The sequence below is a fragment of the Anomalospiza imberbis genome, chromosome 14 (assembly GCF_031753505.1).
Source record: "Anomalospiza imberbis isolate Cuckoo-Finch-1a 21T00152 chromosome 14, ASM3175350v1, whole genome shotgun sequence".
In the NCBI taxonomy this organism is placed as follows: Eukaryota; Metazoa; Chordata; class Aves; order Passeriformes; family Viduidae; genus Anomalospiza; species Anomalospiza imberbis.
In genome coordinates this window covers 1,020,228-1,032,405 of record NC_089694.1, presented here as the reverse complement: position 1 = coordinate 1,032,405, position 12,178 = coordinate 1,020,228, and the positions used below count along the sequence as shown (strand labels likewise).

General features: G+C 55.1%; 1 protein-coding gene across 1 annotated transcript in view; it reads right to left on the bottom strand.

Annotated features, from left to right (window-relative positions):
- PCDH19 (protocadherin 19) overlaps positions 1-11,943 on the bottom strand; it is a 59,359-nt gene extending 47,416 nt beyond the window's left edge. Inside the window, exons 1-2 of the mRNA XM_068204545.1 lie at positions 9,770-11,943; positions 6,513-6,840 (exon numbers count right to left, since the gene is read on the bottom strand). Of these exons, the coding sequence (XP_068060646.1) occupies positions 6,513-6,840; positions 9,770-11,910 (2,469 nt within the window). The 5' untranslated portion in view covers positions 11,911-11,943. The remainder of the gene's footprint in view (positions 1-6,512; positions 6,841-9,769) is intronic.
- Positions 11,944-12,178: the final 235 nt, after the last annotated feature.

Sequence of the window (12,178 nt, the reverse complement as noted above, 5' to 3'; positions counted from 1 at the left end):
CAGCAGACAGGGAGGTCTGGGGGTCCCACCCCACCAGCCCTGGTCCCTGGCAATGCAGAGCGGTGCTGGCGGCCCAGGCAGGGAGCAGGAGCTGTCCCCAGGGAGGGGATAAGCAGTGCATGCCTAAAGTTGAGAGCACCACTCCTGTCTGGGGGGCTCCTGCAGGACAGAGGCTGGGGCTGGCTCCCGGGCAGGGCTGCTCGGGCTCCGCAGGGCGCGAGCAGAGCGTGACCCGCGCTTCCCCGGCACGGTGCGCATCGCGGCGCAGGCACAAAATAGTGCTGAGTTACAGTGACCTCCCAAGGAGAAAACAAGACTGGCAGCGCTGCCTGCGAAGTCAGCCTTGCCACGAGTGGAACATCATCTCTGATCGTGCTTTAATTATTATCGCTCCTGAAAATAAGCCTCATTTCATCAGCCCGGCCTGTCTCAACACCGCAAACTTTCTCCGGGTTGGAAATCATCTCCTTTTTCCCCGTATTTCCCTGCTCTATGCACAGTATTACTCAGAAGCAAGCCAAATCCCTTCCAATTATATATCCTGACGTTTCTCCAGCGCTGCACTAAAGCGAGGCCCTTCACTTCTAAATGGCATGGTTTATAACAAATTGTCTGTTATACCAGACAGAAACTGATTTCCTCAAACCCAGCATATTAAAGTGAGTACATTCATTCTGGTTGTAACACACAAAATGTGATTATAACAGACACTTTGGGGGCTTTTTAAGGCTAGTGGAGAAGAGGATAAGCTGGAGGGGAAGAAAGAATTGACAAGTAGAGAAATGACAGAGAAAGAGAAACAGCCACGCTGATTTCATTTCTTACAAAACAAAAATCTTTGTGTGTTGTAGAAATGTGCTTTAGTTAACACCGCCAGATAGCCAGAGCAAAAGCTGCCGGTGCTGCCTGAAACAAAAATTGCTCCGTTGTGCTTAGAAAACCATTTCCCACAGCAAGGAGAACGCTTTCCAGGTAGTACAAAGCAGATGTGAAACCAACGGGGCCTTATCCTGCAACTGTTGCTCCCTCAAATAATCCCTGCAGCCACGAGGAGCCCCAGCTAAATCAGTGTGAGTGAGGATTATGTGGGAGTGTATCAAGGTTGGGGGATTAGACCAGGATTATCACTAAAACCAGTAATTCCCCATCTTACTGATGGTGGCCATCAGCTCAGGAGGCTGTGGATAGCCACGGCCCCCCCGGCGCTGGCCACGGCTCTGGGAGCTGTTGGGTGTGTGGGTCCTGTTGGATCAGAGGCTGCTCCACCTTGACCTTCCTCTCCAGCGAGCCCTACCAGAGCAGGGCCACGCCTGATCCACGCTCTGTTCCAGTGCAGTGCCAGCACTGCCCTTCCCTCCCAACGCTGCCTCCACGGAGCCATCCCGGACCCCAGAGAGCCAGCCAGGAGCTGTGGGAGCCCAGGACATCCCTCTGGCTGCCGGGGCTGGCTCCAGACCCTTCCCTCCCAACACTGCCTCCAACACTGCCTCCACGGAGCCATCCCGGACCCCAGAGAGCCAGCCAGGAGCTGTGTCAGAGTCCAGGACATCCCTCTGGCTGCCCTGGCTGCCTCCAGACCCTTCCCTCCCAACACTGCCTCCAACACTGCCTCCACGGAGCCATCCCGGACCCCAGAGAGCCAGCCAGGAGCTGTGGGAGCCCAGCACATCCCTCTGGCTGCCCTGGCTGCCTCCAGACCCTGGCAGGGGGCTCAGAGACCTTGTCACAAAGTCAAAAACACCTGTGGCTCCGATTTTAGCCCGTGGGAAAAGCTGTCAACTCTGTGTGAGGAATTACAAGCCACAGGGGTTTGAGTAGTGTGGTAGCTGAGTTAACACAGGGTGAAAATGTGAAATTTTGGGGTTTTTAGAATGGGGTTCAGGGGTACAAGATGGAGGGATTTGGGCGTGTCCTGGCCTTCTTCTCCTTCTCCTTGCCCTCCGTGTCCTGCTGTGATGGTGACACTTTTCTGTTGGTTTAAGGTACAGACACACTGTCCAACATAAATGACAGACATTGGCACGTTATTGCAAACATGGCACACGGAGTTTTTGGGATAAAATGGTAACACCACCCCAGGGGGGTGGGAGTCTGACATAGACTGACCTGCTAGACAGACTGCAGCTCCTTGAGGAAGCATGTTCTAGATAAGGGAAAATAAACAACCTTGAGAAGCTGACCCTACACATCCCGACTCCTTTGGCCACGCAGGCTGGGAGAAAAAGACTTTTTACAATCTCAGGGTCATCTCGACCTCCAGACCCCCGAGAAAGAACCTCTCTGCCACTTCCAGCCTGGGACAGGCAGCCTCCCAAAGAGAGCTCTCCCCTCCCATGTCACACCTCCTCGCCTCTGGCATGCCAGGTCCTGCCACCATGGTGGCCCCAGGGGAGCCCTGGGGACAGAGCGAGCTGCTGTCCCCAGGGTGCTTCCCATCCTGGAGCAGCAAACAAACATCATCCTCCAAAGCGGTGCAAATCTGGGATGTAAAACTGCCTCTGGAACACAGACACAGCCATCACACACATACTGTTTACTTTTTAAACCAACAAGTCAAAATGCAGGCGTGGAAGTGCTACCCAAGGGTGGCTGCTCTACATGCAAGTCATGTCCCCTGGATCCTAAAAGACTCAGCATTCAGACCAATTTCCACACCACCCCAATGCCACACGCATTTTTATCAAGGAAGCTGCCTAATGGCTCCTATTAATTTTGATTTTTAATCTCCTGGTACAACTTCTAGCAATATACATGCAAAACCTGACAACAAGCCCTTTTGGTTTCAAAGCCAACTTCTCCAGCTCAAGGAAGATAAAAAGGAGCTCTCAGCAGCAGCAAAGCCTCTGAGCAGCAATGCCTTTGCAGCTCCAACGTGTGCCACTCTTCCTGCTGCAAAAACAAGTCCAAACACTAACGGGGGCCAAGGCTCCCGCTGTCAGCCACGATCACCAGAGCTGCTCACAAACGCTCCTTGCCATCGCTGCCTACAGCCACAAGGATGCTGAGAGGCTGTGGGCAGGCATCCCCGAGTGGCACCCCGGCACCCACGGGACCCCTGATTCCCAGCAGGGCCAGAGCACCCCGGGATATCCCCCACTGCCTCCCAATGCTCTCTCGGCAGCCGTACCCTGGCACAAGCAGAGACGACAGCCAAACCCAGCCCCTCCCAAAGGGAAAAGCTTTATAAGGGCGGTCTCAAACTCCTTTTGCATCCTCAGAGCGGGGTTGCAGCCCCTCAGACACCACTCTTTAATCCTTTCCGGATCACCGGGGAAAGATGAGAAGCACCAACAAACCCAATTATTCCCAGCCCCGAGACCTGCCACTGCACTAGAAGAAACATTTCCTGAAGCTCCACAAACAAGCCATCCTTGGGGACTTTTATTTCAAGGCTCCTGACTGTTAAAATAAATGAGGCTCACGTTAAAGACCAGCTACATCAGAAACCCACCGCTGCTGGGGCAGCACGTGTCTGCAGAGGCAATAGCTTACCCTCAGCCACAACCACCATATGCCAAGTGACACTGCCAGAGACACATTTACCTCGTATTTTATCTGTTACCAAGCCATGCTTTGCCTTCCCATCAGGAAAAGTCACTCCTAGGTGGAGCAGCAATGATATCTCCCCGGTGCTGACACCTCATAAAGCCTCCCAGGGGAAAGCACGGCGGCTTCATCACTGGAAGCGATTCAAACCAGCCCAGACAAAGTACCACTGGAAGCGCTGCAGGGAAGGCTTTGGCTCTGTAAACTCTGGGCAGGGACTGTGTTTATTAAATCCTCACCACCCGGAGGTGTGCCAATAGCACCCTGCACAGCCACGGCGTCACAGCACGGCGCCGCTCCGGCAGTGACACGCCACAGGGGGTTCAGGGCACCATGCTCCTCCAGGGAAACAGCTGCTGTGGAGTTTCTGTGTCACCCCGAGTGCCAGGACACGGCTGTCACTCTAGCATCAATGAACCACCTCACTCTCAGCGGTCACCGGGATTTTTAGACGTCAGTAGAACCCACACCACCAGCAAGATAGTTTTGCCTGCAACAGCTGGAAGCGTGACACTGGGTTTCTGCCAAAAAACATCGACATTCCCGCCCTAAACTAAACTTCCAAACCTTCCAGTTGGGATTTCTCCACCCTGATCCTGCCCTTTTGTCCAGAAGCACCTCCAGAGAGGGAGCAGACCGTGCCAGGACGTGTTTGTCTCGCACGAGAGCCGCCGGTGCCGTGGCAGGACTGGCGAGCTGCCTGCTGCCCTCGGCCAGCTCCCGGGGCTCTGTTCCACTGACACTCTGGCCACTCATTACCAGAGACAAACTTCTTCCTCCAGGCAAGCTACCAGCTCTTCACAGTGCATCTCACCTGCACAAGTGATGGGAAGGTGGGGCGAGCTGGAGCCGCAGGGAGAAACAACCATCCCATGTCCCTCACAAGAGGGTGAACCAGGCAGGGAAATCTCGGGAGGGCACCTTCCATGAGACCCCAGCCCAGCTGCTGTATCACAGAGAAGCACAGGCAGCACTGCCTTCTGCATGCCGCTGCCTGTTAATTTTATCAGCTGAGTTATGATGCTCCTGACGCTCCTTCCATCCTCCCTGGCACCTGAGACCTCCCACTGCCAGCATGCACTTCTGGATAATGCCAGCATGTGATGGATTTTGTGACTGGTGGCAGTGAATCACAGGCTGACAGGATGCTCCACTGCTCCAGTGCCCACAGCAAGGCACCAGCCAGAGATGCACTCCAGAATGCTCTCCAGAAAACTCTGCCCCAGGAAGACAGGAATTCCTCAGAGACCACTGCCCACAGCACGCCAACAGCAGTGGTCATCCGTATGGGCCAACACAACCTCTCAGAGCTGGTTCTGCCTCAGTGGAAGTCAAACGCCAGGGTTCAGTGAGCATTCTGCCACTACAATCACAGCAGGACCAGGCCCCCAGCACCAGCCCTCTCCAGCAGCCCTGCAGAGAGCCAGGCTTGACTCCCTGCAGCACCAGGATGAATCTGAAGCAGCTCCACTGCCTTCAGCAGCAGCATTTTGCATTTACACCAGCACACTGAACACAAAACAGAGTGAACCATAAATATTTCAGCTGCTTTTTCAGCTTTGTTATTCTGTTCAAAGCAGGAAACATGACAAACCTTTGATTGTTTTGTTTAAAACCAAACAATAATTCAAAGAGAGACAAACAAGCAATGTTAAATGATGCCTGTGATGTACAGGAAAGCCAAAGAATTAGAAGAAACTGATGAGGATGGCGTGGATCAGAGCGGCCCCTTTCCCTGCCTTCAGCAGGAACCACACATCCCTCCCATGCCAGGCAGGGTCCTGCACAGCGCAGGGACAGCACTGGGCCAGGTGTGCAGATGGTGACAATGGGGCATCCTGCACCCCAGCAGAGCCAGCTGCCTCCAGAGGAACAGCCACCAACACCGCTTCCAAAAACTTTTAAAAAGACTGCTGTGAAGGCAAGTGCCTCTTCCCCTGAGCATCACCACACTCAGAATCCTCCTGCCAAGCAGCCAGCTCCAGCCTCCCGGCCACGTGGAGCCAGCCTGGCCTGGCCACCCCCACCTGGGCACTCCTGAGGCTCTCTGCAGTGTCTGGGGATGAAACATCCACCCATGGCCACACGTCAGGGCTGCCCCAGAACCCACAGGTGAGCGCCAGCTGCTCCCCCCTGCCCATCCTCCATCACTGCCTCCCGCTGGGGTGTCCAGCACACAGAAACCACCACAGTGTGCTCTGCCCAGCACACAGAAACCACCACAGTGTGCTCTGCCCAGCACACAGAAACCACCACAGTGTGCTCTGCCCAGCACACAGAAACCACCACAGTGTGCTCTGCCCAGCACACAGAAACCACCACAGTGTGCTCTGCTCAGCACACAAAAACCACCACAGTGTGCTCTGCCCAGCACACAGAAACCAGCAGTGCCCTCTGTGCCCAGCACACAGAAACCACCACAGTGTGCTCTGCCCAGCACACAGAAACCAGCAGTGCCCTCTGTGCCCAGCACACAGAAACCACCACAGTGTGCTCTGCCCAGCACACAGAAACCACCACAGTGTGCTCTGCCCAGCACACAGAAGCCAGCAGTGCCCTCTGTGCCCAGCACACAGAAGCCAGCAGTGCCCTCTGTGCCCAGCACACAGAAGCCAGCAGTGCCCTCTGTGCCCAGCACACAGAAGCCACCACAGCCCTCTGTGCCCAGCACACAGAAGCCAGCAGTGCCCTCTGTGCCCAGCACACAGAAGCCAGCAGTGCCCTCTGTGCCCAGCACACAGAAACCACCACAGTGTGCTCTGCTCAGCACACAGAAGCCACCACAGCCCTCTGTGCCCAGCACACAGAAGCCAGCAGTGCCCTCTGTGCCCAGCACACAGAAGCCAGCAGTGCCCATGTGCTCAGCACGCCGTGTTGGCAGCGCTGGCACCACAGACCTGCACACAGCAGCTCAGCAGCGACCCGCTGCTGACGCCCCGGGCACGAGTCCTGCCCGCAGCACTCACCTCCGGCAGCGGCATGCCGTTGATGATGAGGTCGGGCTGCTGGGGGCTCTGCCCCGTGAAGGTGTGGTGGTAGATATGGTTGGAGCCGGCGTTCCTGCTGTTCTGGCTCTCCACATTGAGGAAGGTGCTCTCGGAGCGGCGGCAGCCCAGCGGCAGGGTCTGCTGGTGGTAGTCGAAGTAGTTGAGGGAGGAGGTGAGAGAGGAGCAGCTCACAACGTTCATTTTATCCGTCTCCTCCACGTCCCGCGGCACCAGGCGGATATCGTTCTTGCTGATCTTCTTCTTCTTGCTTGATTTCTTCTGATGCCCGTAGGAGTACTCCGCGATTCTGGGGGACAGAGGGAGAATGAGAAGCTGAGAGCATCCTAAAGCCTGCCCCGCTATATTCCCACACAGAAACCCAGAGGGCTTGGCCCCCATCTCCATGTAGGCTTCTTAGTCATGCACGTTACGTCATGGTTTGGGTCTGGTGGCACGACACGGTCTTTAGCTTATTTTCATATGTATAACGTTTTCAGGTCAAACATGTAAAAAAAAGGGAAGGAAGGATGCTTCTGTTTTGATCTAGTGTATGCAATTGCTGATATTTAGTCACTAGAAGTAAAGTCCAGCCTGCAGAAGAGAAAAATGGAGATGTTAAAACCCATGAAGTGAAAAGGGTACCTGCATTCATTTCCATGCATAATAAGGATTTTTAAAGTGATTTAATTTGGTCCCCATAATGAAAATTCAAAATGAATAGCAGATTCTTTCCCCAGTTCATTTTCCATAGCAGTAAATAAAGCAGACCCAGAAGCAGTCCTAGCTGACAAGCTCAATTCTCTCACACTCCAAAGGCTGTTTGTTTATTAATGCTTTATCTAAATTGCTGGTGTTTTGACTGTCTCCTGATCATGCCTGATCTTTTCTCCAGCTGAATTCCATTCCTGCCTCACACTGATGCGCACATCCCCTTCTGCTGGGAAATGCTTTCACCTTCTCAAAATCCGAGAACAACAACCGTGTGTTTTGCAAAGAAAAATGATCCTTTTTGACCTTTTTATTTTACTGCAAGCTTGTTTTTCTCTGCCTTTCCTTCCCTCTTTGCTTCCCACCTGCCAAAAGAATCAACTGACAAAGTGCCTTGTTTTCCTTCTGCAAAACACCAGAGGAAAAAAGTTACTGCAAAACACCACCCAAGCAAATAATGACAAATTATTTGCACCTTGCATTAGTTGGGTCTGCTCGGCTCAGAGTGACTGTGGTTCATCTTCCCACAGTGAGCACCACAACAGTCCCTGCCATGAATTTGTACACGCACAGCACTGGGCAACTTGGTTATTTCCTAGGGAAGCACATCAAATTCTATGCACAGTCAGAAATGCACATTTGAAAGTCAGGATTTTGCTTCTCTTCTTGTTATGATAACAGCATTAAAAAAAGATCCAATAGCTGCAACAAAAATAATGGGATGAATAAATAATACAGTTTATCTGGAAAGGCAAATCTTGGACAAATATTCTTGTTCCAGAAAGCTAATTGCCTGAGCATGAAAATGCCACTAAGTCGAACAGCCCTCATATGTGCCTCATAAATTAACACGTCGTTTGAAGAGTCTCCAGCAGCTCTGGTGAAGAATCTCTAACTCAAGGCACTGCAAAGCCTAAAGGCGTGGGGAGAGGGTGCCCCACGGTCGCTGCCGCTGCTGAGCCTGCCTGGTGCTTCCCCACCTCTGCAGCTGACTCCTGCTCAGACACACACTGAAACAGCCCGAGCACCCCCCTGAGTGTGCAAATAAATCACAGGAACGCAGGGATTTCTGTTGTGCCAACAGTCTGTATGCTGCTGACTCGTCTAACAATGCTTGATGAAGCTTTAATTGTTTTGTTTACCTAAATGTTTAAGTTTGGCAATGCGAGAGCCCAATTATTTCCTGCAGGCATTCATTTTTCTGTCCTTTCTCTATTGACCAATTATTTAATTAAACCGCACTTCATTAATCCCTAAGCCGTCACAGTAAACCCGGGGCTTATACGTATGTGGGTAGCTGCTAGGGGCACCGCCACAACACGATTTTTATCCATTCAGGTCCTCTCCCCTTTTAATGGGCCGAGCTGGCAAGAAACCTGGTCTGTGAGCTTTCACTTGAAGCTAGGCATCCCATAATACAGCACAGACCGACCTTTATTTGCAGATGATTTTTCCCCCATCGAGCAAAAAGGCTTATATACGCACTATACGCTGTGAAAACGGGGTACAATGCCCCGACTCTCCGGCATTATTTCTGCGTAAATAAAACTTTAAAGACCGCACATCCCCCCGCGCCGCTGGATTGCCAGGGGCGAGCGTGCGTTTCCAAGGTAGAGCAAAATTAATTTCCATCCCTCCTCCCCGAAACGACTCGGTGCCGAAGGAATGGAGAAGTCATGGCTATTTCACTAGTAACAGGATTAAACCATTTATGAGGCATTGCAGCTGCTCTTTTATGGCATCTGATTGATATTCATGTGTGGTTAGCATTTGTCTCCTAACTTGTGTAACACAGAGAATAGTAAAAGAGAGACAATAATCGCCAGGCTGTTACATATTCAGGGGACTGGGTTTCCCCCATCAGCCTTTCAGCGGCCCCAGGCGCGGGGCTGCCCTCCCCTCCGGCATTTCGGACCGCGGAGCACCCACCCAGCCCGGGCACAGCGAGAGAGCTGCAAACCCCCCCGGCCCCATCCCCGCCGGCCATGCCCGCTCCGGAGCCGGCCGGGGGGGCTCTCCGCTGCTCTCCGCAGTTGGCCCCACGGTGGCCGTGGCGAGGAGCCGCAGCGGGCACACAATAGCTCCTTTGAGCGGCCAGCGAGGCGCAGGGATGCCACCGCGCCGCTCGCACCGGCTGCTGCGGGGATGCTGCGCTGGCCGGGCGGCTTTCCCCGCTCGCCAGCCCGGGGAGCTGCGCTGGGGGACGGGGGGCTGCCCTCGGGAACCAGCCATGCCCCTGTAAAGCCGTTCTCCCCGCTTGGTGTGACGGAGCACGGAAAATCGGGGATGCTGCAACAGATTGTCAAGCCGCACAATTCAGTCGATTCGTTACTCTGCTCTCCTCGCAGAGAACAATTTCTTAAAGCTTTGCAAGAAATTTTCTTACAGGGACAGGAACCTCAGTTTTGTTCCTGAGGCAAATCCAGCCCTCTTCACCACCCCAAGTATCCAGCAGCAAATGCAAAAGTAACCGCGGTGGCAAAAATCAAAGCAGACCCGCAGGTGCACATAAACAAAGGTATCTTTACCTGCAGTTGTAGGTCCTGATTTCCTTGTTATCCCTTTTGCACTTGACTGCCACAAAGATCATGGTGACAAAAAGAATGGCTGCAATAGACCCCAGGGCAATAATGAAAATCAAGGAGAGGTTAACAGATCCTATGGACTCCTGGGCATCCAGGGCTGGAGACAGGTATATCAAAATCAAGGCAGAAGCCGAGAGAGATGTTTTCCCATGGTCATGAGCCACCACGATGAGCTCATAGGCTGTTTTGGCATTCTCCCCAAAGGCTCTGGTGGTCCTTATCTCTCCATTGACCTGGTCGATCTCAAAAAATCCTCTGTCTCCTTCCACCATTTCGTAGGAAAGTCTGCCATTTTCACCCTCATCATAGTCATCTGCCTTGACCACTGTCACCAAGTAGCCAACCCCCGCGTTCCTGGGGATGTACACCTCCGCCGTCCCATTGACCAGTGGCGGGGCCGTGATCACGGGCGTGTTGTCATTGACGTCCAGGACGATCACCCTGACGGTGGCATTGCTCTGCAGAGAGGGATTACCCCCATCTTTTGCCAAGACCTTGAACTCAAAGGCCTTGGTCTGTTCATGATTGAAGGACCTCAAAGCATAGATATCTCCAGAGTTGGGGTTGATGGAGACATAGGTGAAAACAGGCATGTCCCTGACTTGGGAGGGCACGATCTGGTAGGACACGCTGCCATTGAGGCCCAGGTCAGGGTCTCTGGCTGACACCGAGAGAAGGTAGGCCCCTGGGGTGTTGTTCTCCTGCACGATGACCTGGTAATAGGGCTTGGAGAAGTGAGGATGGTTGTCATTCTCATCGGTGATCTTGACGGTGAAGGATTTGGTGGCCTGCAGGGAAGGGATGCCATTATCCCTAGCCTGGATGGTAAGGTTGTACTGGTCCCTCTGCTCCCGGTCCAGCCGCCCATCCACCAGGATGGTGGAGAAGCTCTCGTACTCCTGGAGTCGAAAAGGCACGTTGCCCAGGAGCTTGCACTGCACGCGCCCGTTGGCCCCGGAGTCGCGATCCGAGACGCGCACCAGGGCGATGACGTACCCCGGCGGGGCGTTCTCGCTCACCTCCACCAGCTCACTGTTGACAGAGAGCAGGTTGATGAGGGGCGGGTTGTCGTTGGCATCCTGCACGCTAATGGTCACTTTGCAATGGGCAGGGATGGAGTTAGGCCCCAAGTCCTTGGCCTGCACGTCCAGCTCATAGACATGACCCTCCTCATAGTCGATGGCACCGCTCACCGTGATCAGGCCACTCTGGGGGTCGATCTGGAAGAGCTCCCGGGCCCGCTCAGAGACGTAGCTGTGGAAAGAGTAGAGGACCTGGCCGTTGGTGCCCTCGTCGGGGTCAGAGGCATTGAGGCGGATGACTGGCGTCCCCGGTGGGGCATTTTCAGGCACGCTGACGGTGTAGGCTGGCTCCTCGAAGAGCGGGTTGTTGTCATTTGAGTCGATGACGCGGATGCTCAGCTCCACTGTGCCAAAGTTGGGCGGGTCACCACCATCCAGCGCCGTGATCACGTAGCTGTAGTGGGACTGGGTCTCACGGTCCAGGCTCTTCTCCACCACCAGCTCAGCAAAACGCGACCCATCACCCCGTGTCTTGGTCTCCAGCCCAAAGAGGTCATTGGGGGTGATCTCATAGCTCTGCACACCAAAGCTGCCCGAGTCCGGGTCATAGGCACTCTCCAGTGGCACGCGGGTGCCAGGGCTGGCCGTCTCCGAGATCTCCAGCTCGATTTGGTCCGTGGGGAAGCTGGGTGCATTGTCGTTTAGGTCCTTGATCTCCAGCTTGATCACGCAGATCTCCATGGAGCTGGACATCACCTCCAGCGAGATGACACACTTGGGGCTCTGTCGGCATAGCAGGTCCCTGTCGATCTTCTGCTTGGTCACCAGCAGCCCGGACCCGGGGCTGATGTCCACCAAGTGGGGGGCCGAGTTGGAGACCACCCGGAAAGCGGCGGGCTGCCGGGGGTCCAGCACGAAACCGGCGTCCCGGGCGTCCTTGGCGACGTTGGCGATCACCGTGCCGGCCCGCTGCTCCTCCTCCACCGAGTACTTGAGGTTGACGAGGGCCCCGGCGCCGGCCCACAGCAAGGCGGCCCCCAGCAGCGCCGGGAGAGCCCCCATGGCCGCGCCGCCCCCTCCGCCCGCCGCGCCGCGCCCCGACGGCCGCCGGCCGCGCGCCTCAGGGGCCCGCCGCGCTCATGCGGGCAGCGCCCGCCGGGCTGCCCCGGCGGCGGGCGGGCGGCTGCGGGCACCGGAGCCGCGCTCCCCCGCGCACACGCCAACGCCGTCCGCTCAGACGCTCCGTGCCGGCGGCGCCGCGGAAGGGCCGGGCATGGCGAGCGGGTGCGGGAGTAGAAGCGGGGTGCTGAGCCGAGCGGTACCGAAGCGA